The sequence below is a fragment of the Cebus imitator genome, unplaced genomic scaffold (genome assembly GCF_001604975.1).
Source record: "Cebus imitator isolate Cc_AM_T3 unplaced genomic scaffold, Cebus_imitator-1.0 Scaffold238, whole genome shotgun sequence".
In the NCBI taxonomy this organism is placed as follows: Eukaryota; Metazoa; Chordata; class Mammalia; order Primates; family Cebidae; genus Cebus; species Cebus imitator.
In genome coordinates this window covers 401711-417637 of record NW_016107553.1, presented here as the reverse complement: position 1 = coordinate 417637, position 15927 = coordinate 401711, and the positions used below count along the sequence as shown (strand labels likewise).

The 15927-nt window shown below is 37.1% G+C and overlaps 1 protein-coding gene across 1 annotated transcript in view; it reads left to right on the top strand.

Annotated features, from left to right (window-relative positions):
* The first annotated feature begins 9125 nt into the window (after positions 1-9125).
* The window catches only part of PLCE1 (phospholipase C epsilon 1), a 103866-nt gene continuing 97064 nt past the window's right edge, over positions 9126-15927 (top strand). Inside the window, exon 1 of the mRNA XM_017498160.2 lies at positions 9126-10691. Coding sequence (XP_017353649.1) covers positions 9486-10691 — 1206 coding nt within the window. The 5' untranslated portion in view covers positions 9126-9485. The remainder of the gene's footprint in view (positions 10692-15927) is intronic.

The following is a 15927-nucleotide window of genomic DNA, read 5'->3' as shown; positions in this document are numbered from 1 at the left end:
TATTTGAATCCAGTACCATTATTGACTGCCCTTTCCCCATTGAATTACATTTGCACCTTTGTTAAAACCTCAGTTGACTGTATATATGTAAATCTATTTTAAGACTATATTCTATGTAATCCCAGCACTTTGGGAGGCCGAGGCGGGTGGATCACGAGGTCAAGAGATCGAGACCATCCTGGTCAGCATGGTGAAACCCCGTCTCTACTAAAAATACAAAAATTCAGCTGGGCATGGTGGTGTGTGCCTGTAATCCCAGCTACTCAGGAGGCTGAGGCAGGAGAATTGCCTGAACCCAGGAGGCGGAGGTTGCGGTGAGCCGAGATCGTGCCATTGCACTCCAGCCTGGGTAACAAGAGCGAAACTCCGTCTCAAAAAAAAAAAAAAAAAAAAGACTATATTCTATTTCACTGATGTAAATTTCTATCCTTATGCCAATATCATATTGTCAAGATTATTGTAGCTTTGTAGTATCTTGAAATTAGGTTAAGTTCTCCAATTTTTCTCTCTTCTAAAACTTATTCTGACTTATTCTAAAGCCTTTATGTTTTCCACAAATGTGCTAGCTTGTTTCAAGATTTTTCAGTTTGAAAAACTAGTCAATATAGTTCATGATGTTAACTTATTAAAAGAAGAAAAATTATATTATCTCACCAAATGGAGAAAAACATTGGGAAATTCTCATTTGTGATAAAAGTTTTCAGCAAACCAGGAATACAAGATAACATCTTTAGTTTAGTTAAGGGCATTTATTAAGACACCTACAGCTAATATATTAAATAGTGATATATTGAATATTTTCCCCATATGAATGAGACAAAGCAAAGATGTATGCTTTTAGTACTTAGCATCATAATTGAATATTACAGCCACTAGATTAAGGCAAGAAAAAGAAATAAAAGATACAGCTTTGGAAAGGAGGAAGTACAATTTTATTTGAAGATAAGATGATTGTCTACATAGAAAATTCTAAGTCACCTAAAAAAATGTTTGCTAGAAGTAATAATTGAATTTAACAAGGATACAATTTATGATGTCTATACACAGCAATTGTATTTCTGTATATTAGCAACAAACAACTGAAAAATAAAATTTAAGATAATTTTATTTATAAGTCCACCACTAACATAAAATATGTAGGAACAAACTTAACAAAAGATGTATAAGACCTCATACAGATAAATAAAAAACATTGCTTAGGTAAATTACAGAAGATATGCATATATACATATCTATGTGTGTGTGTGTATTCATATATCTATGTGTATATATGCATGTATATTTTTGTTTGCATATGTATATATATGTAAATCTATGCAGAGAGAAAAAGATAGCAGAAAGTGTACTAGCACTGGCTAGCTATATTATAGAGTAGAAGCCTCAGTATAATTAAGGTTATTTTTCCCCAAATTGATATATTGACTTAAGAGAGTCAATCTTATCAGAGTTCATATAGGCCCCCCTTGTTTTGAAGAAATTGATTTTCTTGATGACTAAGGTAAGTGGTTTGGATTTATCACAGTAGATAATATGGAACTCTGTTCTCAGGTAAAGTGATGTGATGAAAATAGTGTTGGAGAAATTTTTCTGAAAATTATTTGGAATGGATTGAAACAGAAGGAAGTTAGAGTCTGGAAGACTGGAAGCCCTTAAGTAATCCAGATCTTAATGGACAAGGATTGGGCTCATATAGCCATGGAAGGGAAGGAGAGGGCCAAATGTTTATTAAGATTAACCATATGTCTTGGTATTATGCTGGAAATGTAAACTATAGTGTATTTATAAAACTCTTTCAGTTTAAAGATGCATGTTCTTCAGGCTGTCAATCCATGGGGGTGGGCTATATAATCAATAGTTACAAAATAATGTGCCATGACATGATGTGGTGGTGGAAGGTAGGAAAAGCTACAGGAAATAGAAGAGAGCAATTAATGTGGACAGATTGGTGCCAGGGAGGGCTGCAGAAAGAAGATGGCATTTAAGCTGAATGATGGAGTCAACAGAGTTAAAAAATAGTGGAAAGGGAAATGCACAGAGGCATTAAGTGCTATGCTGATTCAATAAATTGCACAAAATTTAATGTGACTGCATAACTCTTCTTTGGGGGTTGGTCAGAGAAAAAATAGACTAGGATTGACTTTTGGTGAGTCTAGTCCCATCTAAAATCTTCTGTTGCCCACTTTTCTCTCTTTTCATCTCGTCAAATATGTGCATTTGTGTGTGTTTGTGCGTGCCTCTACACACACATAACTCCAGAATCTTGACATTATTATACAATGAAGGAGAGGGAGTACTGTGAGCATCACAGCATCACAATTCTATTCATCTCTACTCTTGGCTTAAAGTTACATTTTACTAATGTTAATGACCCATATTTCTGGGGGAGAGTTATGGTGATTTGCAAGCTGTCTTTACAGGGAAGATCTGCTTTCCTTGTGAGTTTTGCAATTGAGAATTAATCTGTTATGGACAAACATTTTTGTGATCCTCCATTTTGCTGTATTGGCAGCCTTATCAATGTATTAGTTCAAAAATATTAGTATAGCTTTCTCATCTACTTACTAATCAACTCCTGATAGCTAATATACATAAAGTATAAAGATTAGGGTATCTGGGTTTTCTGGGTCTTAAGTATCACATTCCAGACTCAGAAATTTTCTAATAAAGGAAGTTAAAGGCCCGAAGGATTAAATCTTTGTGGTCTTGGAAAAGAACTCAGATGAGTATACCAGTGCCTTTAGGGAATGTTTTAAGAGGTTTGTTTCCTTGTGAGTTATGGAATTTTCATTATAATAGTTCAGAGAAAGGAGGTCAGGAGGGAGTAGAGCAGCAGATATTCAGCAGAAGAAAAAGTGAGACTGACTCATATTATGTAGGGTTTGCGTGTGGGTGTATACACACTTAAATCCATGTGCACCATGTGCACATGATAAGGGGAAAGGGAGGAAAGGATTGCATAGACAAAATGTTTTCTTAAATCTCTTTGCTGAGCAAGCCTTGGGGAAGAGAATGCATAAGTAAATAACGGACCAATGGTTGGTTGATTGTCATATACAGATACTCAAAGGGACTCTGTAAAACTCTAAAGAAGCAAATAGGGATATTAAATTCTATTACCAGCTTTGGCAGTTACTTTAGTATATCTTTTCCATAATGGTGAAATTACTGAGTAATTTTTACTGTCTTTGATTGGACAAAATGTTCTTCTAAGGACTTCAGATAAATTCGTGATTATGCATTGTGTTTTCCTACTTTATCTTTAGTTACATGGCTCCCTTTACCTTAAGTCCCTTTTCCTTTCCATGGATACAAGTAATTATCACTACTGTAAAATCCCAGCTCAAATACCCTATCCGTCAGACTTTACTGATCTCTTGGTTCATAGCCATCTTACCTTCTGAACTGTATGGAATTCAACAACAGGCACTTAATCAATAGACAGTTGACTGATAAATTAGTTTTTCATATTGTTATTAAGCCACAGCTCCTTTCAATGCCTATAATATGCTTGTATTTCATGTTTTTCTAACTTAAATATTCTTTGGAATTCTATTTGGCTTAGGATAATAAAATTGAAAACATTCTGGGAATTAGCGAATATAACTTTCCCACCAATGCAGATATTTTCTGTAGAGGTTTCTTGTTATGTCACTTCTCTGTACTCTTGGACTAGTCATTCAAGCACTCTGAGCCTTATTATAAAATGGGGGTGATAATAGTACCACCCCCACCTTTTCAGTTTTAGTTAGGAAAAGATTTAGATGTGAGTGACAGTAAACCCAAGACAATGGTGCATTAAACAAGTTAGAATTTTATTTTTCCCTCCACTCAATCCAGGAAACAGGTAGTCAGGTCTCTCTCTTGTTTCTTTTCTATGTATGACATTCATTCTCATGTTCACCTCACAATCTAAGATGGCTGCACCTCTTCTGGCCATCATGCCTTTCTTCCAACTAGCAGCAGAAGAAAGAGGGGCAAGAGAAGGGCACACTCTTTCTTCAAGTACACTTTCCAGAAATTGTAAACCACTTTGCTTGTATCTCATTGGCTGTAACTTAGTCACATGGCCACATCTAGCTGTAAGGGAGGCTAATAATGGAATATCCATATGCTTGGCTCAAATTCAGAGGTTCTACTATTGAGGAAATAAGAACAGATTTTGGGGGGAAATTAGGAGTCCCTGCCACCCTACTGATAATGTTGTTACAAAGATTAAATGAGAAAATATGTATACTATGCTTAGAACATGCCCGATAGATAATACATGCTCAGAACTAGGTCATTGTTTTTATAATTATCTTTGGTAGACAGTGATCCATTTTCCCTCTGACATTCCAAATTCGCTCTGTTAATTTGTTCAGCATATATTGAGCATCCCTGATACTGAATAATGTGCCTCCGTTTAAATCTATCAGTAATTAAAAGAAGACCATCATCCAAGATGCTCACCCTTTGTTGAAAAGCTCTAAAACTTAGGGAATTCTTTATCAGACTGATCCAAAACTTACCTCCCCAATAATTCATGTCTTAGCCGTGATCCTACCTTTTGAAACTACAAGATGAGCCCATTTTCTCATCTCAATTCTTCAAATAAATAAAGACAGCTATCAAGCCTCCCACATAGTTTTCTTGTTCTAAACATGCATTTCATTAACTCATTTTTTTATTTAGTACATGGGCTGGCAAACTTTTCTGTAAAAAACCAGGTGGCAAATATTTTCAACTTTGTAGATCATATGGTATCTGTCTCTACTTTTCAGCTCTACTATTATAATGCAAAAGCAGCCACAGACATGACATATATGAATAGATGTGGCTGTTTTCCAATAAAATTTTATTTACAAAAACAGATGGCTTACTAGATTTGGGACTTAGGATGTAGTTTGCCAGTCCTTGCTTTAGCCCATGAAAACACCCATCAACAGAATTACTCCTGGCCCATAGTCCCCTCTCCTGAAGCTGAAAACTTACCCTGTCGCTCCTGATTCTGCTTATACATTTCATTTCTTTTTCTTGTCTTAATGCTTTGACTAGAATTTCCAGCAATTCCTGCATCTCCATAGATCTACTTCCCAGTCAGTCATTTCTTTAGTTGTATTACCTATCCCCAAATATCTCAAGATTGGACATATTATCTTGACAAGTACCGTCTTGTTCTGCCATATTTTTAGCACACACCTCCTTTGACCTCTCCCAGGCTAGCACTTACCCAATCTCCCCCATAAACCTGTACACACTAAGGAAAGAAGAATCCCTTCTTCCATCTTTTTCTTCTTCAAACCCACTAGAATATGATCTTTATTCAGTACTTCAGGTTTTCTTTAGCCAGCAGTCTAATGCCGCTGTAACTCTAACCTTAACCTAACTCAACCAACTTCCCTTAAAAACAACCTAGAACTGACCAAGAGTGAGTAAGTAGAAAGTTAACAGTTATTGATGGGTCTGCTGCTGCTGACATATTATATATATATATATTTCATCTCAATATTATAGATATGGAAAGTATGTCTCAAAATTGATAATTTAACCAGCTCAGGATCATGCAGCTTAGATTTAAGGAGTTGATCCCAGATGTAGAACTGAAATTAAAATTTGGGTGGACCTAGTGAAAGGAGTGTGTACATCTGGTATAAAAAATTCAATGCTGTGTCACTGATACAACAGACCTGCTGAACCTTGGTTGTTCTTTCTTATCAAGATATTTCAAGGCATAGAATAATAAATGTTTGCCTTGAATTTTTGGTTTTCAAAGGATTTCCTTCACAGCCTGATGGAGTAGGTGATTTTATTTCTATTTTACAGGAGAAGAAATTAAACCCCAAAGTGGTTAAAATTTTTACCTGACATACCAGACCCCACTGTCTGGTTGTTTCTTTTTATGACTGCCCACATTTGCTCTTCCCTGAAAACTCCACCCCATCTCTTTAACTACTTCCTACTTACCTTTTGAAACTCAGCTCAGTTGTCAGCTTCTGAAAGAAACCCTCCCTGGAAATCACTCCCACCTCATCCCCACTATCTGTTTTAGATGTTCTTCCTCTGTGTTAATGTAGATTATAGCTCTATTTACACTGTACTTTGGTGACTTATCAGCTCGTAAGGAAATCCAGAACAAGATCCCTGTCTTATTTAATTTTATACTCAACAAATATTTGTTAAATAAAGGAATGGTCTGAGATTGAAGCAAGTCTAGTGCTCTAAAAAGTCTGCTCCCTGTAATGTTGCTCATCGGTGATTCGTATAGTAAGCTGGAGGCAAAGCAAAGACCTTTGCTTCGATGTCTGTGTGTATCCTTGGCCTTCCAGAGACAAAGCCACATATAAGATAGGCTTCTCCTATCATCCATGAGTCTTTACAGCTAGATGACATCAGAAACCCAAACCCACAGGGCTTCAGACTAGATGGAAGAGAAGGCAGCATAGTCTTTGGTTAAGAGAAGAGATTCTGTAGTCAGTCTTCCCGGATTTGAATCCTGTCTCTATCATTTGCTAGTGGAGAGGTCTTTGGCAATTCACTTAGCTTTTCTGTACTTTGGTTTCCAATCTTTCAAATATGGATAGCAGAATTTATTTGTATTAGTTATCTATCACTGTTTATTAGCCCAAAATGTAGTGGCTCAAAGCAATAAACATTTATTATCTCACAGTTTCTGTGGTCAGGAATGTGGGAAAAGGCTTATCTGTCTGAGGGTCTCTCAGGTGGTTGCAGTCAAGACATAGGTTGCAGGTACAATATCTGAAGTCTTGACTATAGCTGGAGGATTCACTTCCAAGATGGTTCACACTCACATGGATGTTGTCAAGAGCCTTCCATACTTGCCACAGGGATCTCTCCTTAACAATATGGCAGCAGATTACCCTCAGAGCATGTGAGAGAGAAGTAGCAAGGAGGAAGCTCCAATGACTGATTCTCAGCAGTCATGTACTGTTCCTTCTACCATATTCTGTATGTTAGAGGGAAATCACTAAGTATAACCCACATCCAAGGGGTGGGGAATTGGGCTCCACCTTTTGAAGAGAGGAGTATCAAAGAATTTGTGGACATATTTTAAAACCATCACACTATCTCATAGCATTGAGTGAGAATTACACAAGATAATAATTGCAGAGTTGCCAGGCACAATGGCTCACACCTGTAAGTCCAGCACTTTGGGAGGCTAAGGTGGGAGGATTGCTTGAGCCCAGATGTTCATGATCAGACTGGCCAACATGGTGAACCCCTGTCTTTACAAAAAAATACAAAAATTAGCCAAGCACAGTGTTGTTGTCTCACCTACTTGGGAGGCTGAGGTGGGAAGATCGCTTGAACCCAGACTGGTATTAAAATATGTCCACAAATTCTTTGATACTCTCCCTTCAAAAGGTGGAGCCTAATTCTGCTCCCCTTGAATGTGGCTTATACTTAGTGATTTCCCTCTAACATATGGAATATGGTAGAAGGAACAGTATGTGACTGCTGAATCCAGGAGGCAGAAGTTGCAGTGAGCAGTGATTGGGCCACTGTACTTCAGCCTGGGACTCTGTATCAGAATGAGACTCTGTCTCAAAATTGTAATGATGATGATAATTATAATACTAACAAAAATAATTGCAACATCCTTAGAACATGAACTAGACAGCACCAAAATATTTCCCCTTTCTCCAACTTTGAATTATTTACCTCATGGGTAAGAAAGGATATATTAGCTATCAATCTGAAGGCTGTGGCCTGAAAAATCTCTTTAAAAATTAGAACAAATATTTGAATTCAAGTTAGTGCCATATGCCATTAAAGTTATCTGTATAACTTTTCTTGACCTGAAAAGTTGTTCATGGTATGCTTTGAATTTTTAAAGCAGGTACAGAACAGAATGCCCAATATTATCTTTGCATAGCTAAATACATATATCTCTATGTATGTTGATGCATAGGGAGTGTCCTGGAAGGAGGTTTCTTAAAGTAATAATAGTTATTGCTGTGTGGTAGGATTCATTAGGATGCTAAGCTAGGACACTGCTGCTCTGTGTGGGATGGTTTATTCCCTGCAAAGATATGAATGCTAGAGTGTCCATTGATTTTTTTAGAGTAGTTGTAGAGATATGCATATACTGGGAGCCTCTCACCTGAGAAGCTGTGTTTGTGCTTGAGGGAACACATATGGAAGGGAAGAAGGGACAGTTGATGACTCTTTGGGGAAAGAGGATATGGGAGAAGCAAGGGAAGAAAGATATCTATTTGACGAAGAGCAAAGGCAAGGCCAAGCTGGTGTTGACAGCAGAGTGTGACTGCTCATTAGTTGTCTTGGGAGGAAGAGCTTTACCTGCAAAGGAATGATATGCTTATGATGGGCACCCTCTAATCCCACAGTGCCTTGTATATCCTTTATAACTGTGTTTCCACATTGGATAGAAAATCGTTTTGTTCCCTCTCTCTATTAATAGAGTTACAAGCAGTTCAGTTTTGTTAGTGACCAATTATTTCAGGTTTAAATGTCTGGAAAAGTTTTTACTTAATTTTTATTTGCAGAAGATATTTTTGCTGGGTATAGAACTTGAAGTTAACAGTAGTTTTTCTTTCAGTACTTTGAAGATTTACTCCACTGTCTTCTGGCTTACATTGTTTCTGATTAAATGTCTGCCATCATGCTTATCTTTGTGCCTCTTTGTTTAATGTGCCTTATTTCTCTAGATTCCTTGGCCTCCCTGAAGTCTCAACTTTTTCTTTTCTACTGAGGTAAATTGTTGGATTTTACCTGAGTTTCCTTTTTCTACCTTGTAGCCTAGAAACTTTCTAAGAAGTAAGCAAGAGCATTTATAGAGCTCACTTCATTTTTTTTTCCTTCTTTCAGAGATCAATGTCTGTGTTGCCTGTTGTTCAGTGTCTGAAAACCATTTTTTTTCTTGATTTTTATTTTTAGTTATTTAAGGTGGATAAATAAATCTTGCCCTTGTTACTCCCTTTTGGCTGGAAGCAGAAGTTCTAAAATATTAAATCAAAAAATAAATGCTAAAAACGTAAAAGCCAACTTCTGATTGCAAAACAACCCTTTTTCTCAAAATTGGTCTTCATCTTGGGAGTATGAGCTCATTTTTTTAAAAACTCACTGACTGACACAGTGTTTGACATTATCTCTTTTCTTACAGGAAACAGGAATCATTCAAACTGGATTTTTAAATCATTGCAAGTCAATGATGTATCAGAAGTTGCAGAGTGCAAGCCCAAGTAACAGTCTTCAAAAAATTTTGCTTCACATAACAGAGAAAGGAAAATTGATCTACCATCTTAAAACCCTGATCTAGAAAAAATATATATTCATCATAAGAAATTATAACTGAGAAAAATTATTTTCCTCTTAATGCACCTGAATGAAAGGAAGTATCCCTTTGTTTCTTGGGAGGAGTTGTATGTCTGAGATTGTCATAATAATGAGTCATTTTATTAAAACCTTGACATGATCACCAGGGAAGAGAAATAGAGCAATAGCTGGAACTTGTGTGTTAGTCCAAGATGACTTCTGAAGAAATGACAGCTTCTGTTCTCATACCTGTGACTCAGAGAAAAGTGGTTTCTGCCCAATCAGCTTCAGATGAAAGTAGTGAAAAGGTCTCAGACATCAATATTTCAAAAGCACATACTGTCAGACAGAGTGGGCAGACTTCTCATACCATCTCACGACTGAACAAACTTAAAGAAGAATCTTCTGGAAGCAACTTGCCAGAGATTCTCTCAATAGCAAGGGAGAAAGTAGTGAGTGATGAGAACAGTAATGAAAAATCCTGGGAGAAAAGCATACCAGATTCTGTGAAAAACCTTAACATTAACTGCAACAACATGTTAAGAAACCATCAGCATGGCCTTCCTCAGAGACAATTTTATGAAATGTGCAACTCTGTCGCTGAGGAAGACCTGTGTTTAGAAACTGGAATTCCTTCTCCACTGGAAAGAAGGGTGTTCCCTGAAATTCAACTGGAACTAGACAGACCTCCCATGGACATTAGTCCTTTGGGAAATCAGTCGGCTATCCTAGAGACAGACAGAGCACACCCTGACAGCAGCACGACAGTGTTTCATTTTCATTATGAAGTTGAAAGAAGAATGTCAGACACTTTCTGTACCCTATCAAAAAACTTAATTTTAGATGACTGTGGAAATTGTGTACCACTACCCAGGGGTGAGGAGAAGCAAAAGAAAAACTACGTGGCATATACCTGTAAACTAATGGAATTGGCAAAAAATTGTGATAATAAGAATGAGCAGCTGCAGTGTGATCATTGTGACACCTTGAATGAAAAATACTTTTGCTTTGAAGGCTCTTGCCAGAAGGTTGACATGGTATATTCAAGTGATAGTTTTTGCAGGGAAGATTTTAGTGACAGTCAAGCTGCCAAGACCTTTTTGAGCCATTTTGAGGACGTCCCTGATAAATGTGAAGATGTAGAAGATGACTTTTTTAAAAGCAAAAAGGAGCGGTCCACTTTGTTAGTCAGAAGATTCTGCAAAAATGACAGAGAAGTTAAGAAATCTGTGTATACCGGAACAAGAGCAATTGTGAGAACTCTGCCTTCTGGCCACATTGGGCTGATTGCATGGAGTTACATTGATGAGAAGAGAAATAATCCCTTACTGTCTTGTGGGAGAGTAATGGAACCCCTGTCAACGGTGGAGATAAGGCAAGGTGGGAGCCGACATCTGTCAGAAGCCCAGTGGTATCCTGTAAGCATTTGAGTTTCTTTATACCATTTATTTAAACTTGCTTTTTTAAAAAATCCAAATTTCCATTTCTTAATTCATGAGAAATTTTAAGATCTGTCAAATTATGATTCTTAGGATAAGCATTTGTAGTTATTGAAAATAGATACTCCAATTGACAGCTACCAAGATTGAGTTGATACTGCAATATAAAAGTATGTCAGAAAATACTATTATTGGGAGTAGAGGGATTAGGGAGATTTCCTGGTAGTGGAAAAAATGGATCCATCTGTTGATTATCTGTTTTTTGTTATTTTGAGATAAATGCCTGGTTCCTCTGCTATAGTGTAGTTCATTATTGTTTTTAGGTTTCCAGACCTAACAGAACTTAATTCTGTTTTTTTACATTTTCCAACTTCCCCACTTCCTTCCCTCTTAAACTTTTTTATGCCATGGACCCCTTTGGCAGAGTGATGAACATATGGATTCAGAATAATGTTTTAAAATGAGTCAAATGAAATTGAAAGCATCATAAAGGACAAGTTATGTTGATACACATTTATCAAGATTTTTTAAAAAAATTAACATGGCAATTTAGGTGCTTCTTTATTAATATATTAAATAATAGTATCTGGTGATGTGATAAGTATCATAATTTCAAATTATGGCCCTCTGTATTCTCAGTTTATGTATCCATAGATTCAACCAACTGCATATTGAAAATAGTTTTGTAAGAAACAAAAAATAACAATATAACAATAAAAATAACACAAATTTTAAAAAAACCAATACACTATAACACTATTTACATAGTATAAGGTATTCTAAGTAATTTAGAGAAGATTTAAAGTATACAAGATGAATGTATGTTATACACAAATACTGGGCCATCTTATATAAGGGACTTGAGCATCCTTGAACTTTGGTATTCATGTGGATGGTGGCAGTCTTGGAACCAATTCCTCTCGGATAGTGAGGGATAGTTGTAGTGATGAATGTAAGTAAGGAATAGATTACCTGAAATTTTCTCAGTTTTAGCACTGTAAATTTCATATCCTGGAAAACCCTTCAGACCAAACCAGGGCAGTTGGTCACCCTAAATATCAATAACATTTTAGGATATCTATCACAACTGTAATAAGGTATGGAAATCTCTGTGACTTTTATTGTGACAAGATCACAGTTACTATTACTACTACTGAAGTTTGTTACCTATATTCAAAATTAAAGGAAATGTAAATTTCCATTTGGGATTAATGAAAATAATGATTCATTTTTTTTCCTCAACCAGATTTCCAGGTCCTCTGATTCTATTCCCAGTCTCCCCTCTTTAAGAATCCTGTTCTAGAAATACATATGATCAGGCTGCCTGCTCTCAGACCTTATCTGTACTTCTGAGGACAGTGCCATGTGCCATCCTGGATTTTTTTTTTTTTATCCTGAACACTCTTGCTTCCTTCAATTATTCTCTATGTGAAACTGTTTTTAGAACTATCACATTCCAATTCTTCACAAGTCCTTTAAAACTCGACCCTAGAAATAAGCACCTGGTCTAGAGAAACATCCTTTTTGTTGAAATATAAGTGATATATTTTTACTTTCATCATCATCATCATCATCATCATCATCATTGTATTAGTCTGTTCTCATGCTCCTAATAAAGACTTACCCTAGACTGGGTAATTTACAGAGAAAAAGAGGTTCAATGGACTTACGGTTCCACATGGCTGGGGAGGCCAAACAATCATGGTAGAAGGCAGAGGAGGAGCAAAGACACATCTTACATGGTGGCAGGCAAGAAAGCATGTGCAGGGGAACCCTCATGTATAAAACCATCATATCTTATGAGACTTATTCACTACCATGAGAACAGTATGGGGGAAACTGCCCCATGATTCAGTTATTTCCACCTGGCCTTGCCCTTGACACATGGGGATTATTACAATTCAAGATGAGATTTGGGTGGGGACACAGCCCAACCATATGAAATATCAATCAGGGTAGCTAACATTTATTGAGCATTCAAAATATGCCATATATTGGGCTAAATAATTTATATATTCCATGTTATATAATCATCTTAACTACCATATGATGTTGGTGTGATAATTAACCCTATTGTATTGCTAAGAAAACTGATTTCCTGGGAAATTATTTACCTTATCCAAGGTCACTTAGTAAGTAAAATAAGATTTAATTCAGGCAGCTCATACTCTTAGGTAGTTTCTTGAGATACAGAAAGAAATAAAATTCAGAGTAAGTGTTTAAAAGAACAGAAAAATTCTGTTCATTTCAGCATCTGTTGATTGAGTGACCCCATTCATTGATGCTCACAGTATCTCAGACTTGACCATGTTAGATATGGTGATTGTAACCCCACTTACATGTTGCAGTCACTGCCCAGACCCCTCCCCAGACCCTTTGAATCAGAATCACTGGGGTAGGGCACAGCATGAATATTTTTTCAGTGTTTCTATGGATTCTATGAAGTTGTGAACTATTGGCTGGGAGTTTAAACAGAGCTCTTTGCTTTCTGATCAGGACATTTCAGGACTATTTGCCCTTCTCTAAAAACCCTGACACCACTTGGGTTCTTAGGAAGATTAGGGCTGACCTGGGAACCTGCCTGAAAAGTGAAAGCCTGCATGTCCTTCTCTATACAGTTGGCCACTCACCCAGCCAGTGTCTAGGGATGTGTTTCTTTGACTTGATTCCACATGAAACCTGAGTCATAGATGAGGAGCTTGTTACCAGCATGCCTGTCCTGCTTGGCACTAGATGACTTGCGCAGCATCACACTGCCATGAAACTGCTGTTGAGAGCAACATGCATGTCATCCTAGTTAACAGTACAGTGGTTTAAAAAAATCATGTACACTCGAACATTAAGAGTACAACAGAAATTTAAATATAGCAAAGTGAAATGGAAATAGCTTGCTTTAGAACATTTATCATAGTTTCCCAATGAGGGTTGTGAATCGGGTGTACATTTCAGAATAATTTTTGGTATCCCCATACTCTCCTCCAGTTTCTTCTTTTCTGCAGCCCTGCTGCTGTTTCTTCTGAGCTTATTCATTGGTCCCAGCTCAAACCTGCCCTTGTCCATCAAAGGCCCTGGGATGGTTAATTTCTAATTGAAAAGGACAAAAGGGATGATGTAAATTTTCTTCTCCCTGCTTCTTAGTATCTGGAGGCTGGGAGAGGTTGCCACACCTCTGTCAGAGTAGACTCCAGGAACTTCTATCCCCTTGGTCTAAGCAGGCTTGGAGGAGGCTATTGGCATTTTTCTTAACCATTAAGATGCAGCTGGGGAATAGGTTGGTTGTCCTGTCCTTTCTTAAGGGAGATTTCTAAAGGGGGAGCCCTTTCTGAATATCCAAATCACACCATAGCAGGAATGAATCAGTATTTTTTTAGGTATTACATTCTATATATCTTGTTTTTTAGTTTAGGATCTGGTAGAAATCCTAAAAAGTTACGCAGGTGAATTATAACTAGTTTCCCCAGCTCCTATGAATTACTTCCTTCAAAGATGCAGACCCTAATGATATCCTCCTTTTCCTGTGTTTTGGTCATTTCATAGGTGTCCGTTCTGGTTCCTCAATCAGATTGTAAATCAATTAAGGACAAGAAATGAGTTCTGCATTTTTGTACTCTCCATGATGCAAGTATAATGCCAAATATATAGAGAATAAGGACAATGTCATGTTAGAAATACAGTCTCTAGGGTCAGTCGACCTGAATTTAAATTGTGGCCCTGACTCCATTGCTGACTGGCCATGTGAATTCTGGTACACGGTTTGACCTCTTTGTTCCTGATTACCTTTTTTATAAACTGAGAATAGTGGTGTTATTGTGGCGTTAAATGAGATGCTACTCACTGCACAGTTCCAGCAAGGAGCGAGTGCTGCTTTCTCACCCTGGCCATTGTGGATATACTTTGTCGAGAACACATTTCCACCTCCTTCTGCTGTTTGTCTTCTCACTCAGGGGTGTTACAGTGGCATGAATTTGAATGCGTGTTTCTCAATCTATAATGTGGTAGTTTGAACAATCCTTCCCACACATTTAAAGAATGTGCTATTTGTCCAATTAATTCCTTGGCCCTCAACATTAAACATTGTTTTTTTCTTGGATGCCTTGGTCAGAATGACCCATTTAGTTTGTATTTGCACAGCTGTGTAGAGAAGAGTGGATTTGAATGGAAAACACTAATGAAGATTAATGCTTGCTGACATACTGACTATATTGGTATCCTCCTTCTCCTCCTCATAAGAAATTAAAACCCTATCCCTTATCCAGTTATAGTCATATTCCCTCTCTCCTGCTCTGAAACAAGATGGGATATTTTGACAGGTGGCTGAAGTCTCCAGGTTAAAGATTGGTTAAGGGTGTTTTTCCTTAAAAAAAAAAAAAATTCTCAACCTGCCTGAATTTTGAGGAGTTTAGATACATATAGTTATCTTGAATGTGAAGTACAAGAAGTTTCTGCTTCTGCCCTGCTGGAGTTGCTCATGTAACCCGAGCTCCACATGCAGTCAGAGAATGTGGAGGCGCCAGGGCAGGCATTCCACTGGCTCCTGTATTATCACTTCACTTATTTCCCTTCTTTGTTCCACAAGAAGATTTACTGTACAAGAATATGTATGACAAAATAGAAAAAAACTCAGATAAAGTAAAAAACCAAGAATACAAATGAAAAGTAAAGAATGAATAAAAATATTTTATATCAGACTACAAAAGGTATAATTTAAAAAGTAAGGTCAAAAGCAGCTTCTATATTCCTGCTTCTTATTCTGTTTATTTCCTTTTAAAATGTGCCTTTCTTCTTTGTGCTTTACTCTCAAGCGCAGAAAATTAATCCTAGGAGGCAACTATTTTTTGAGTGTTTCACAAAATTGCCTTTGTTGGTATACATGTCCTTGATTCTATATTTTGTCTCTTTCAAATTGAAGAGACCTGAACCTTAGGGGAGACATAATGTCTGTTATGTGTAAAGGGACCTACCAATAATAAATTCGCCTTCTAAGTTGTAAGTTTTATGGATGATAAAATATCTACTGATCCCCACTGTTCAATATTGTAAGGGATTGCTGTTGAGATGGCAACATGTCTTGTTTTCTGGTCTGGAAATTTGGTTGCCTGGAGCTAGGGTACAATTTGGACCTTGAGATAATTAAGATTTCGTGGGGTGCTTAGGCTAAGCTGGAAGCCTGTACTTGGTGATTTGCCAGGCTGCCTCTTTCATTACAAAGGGTAGT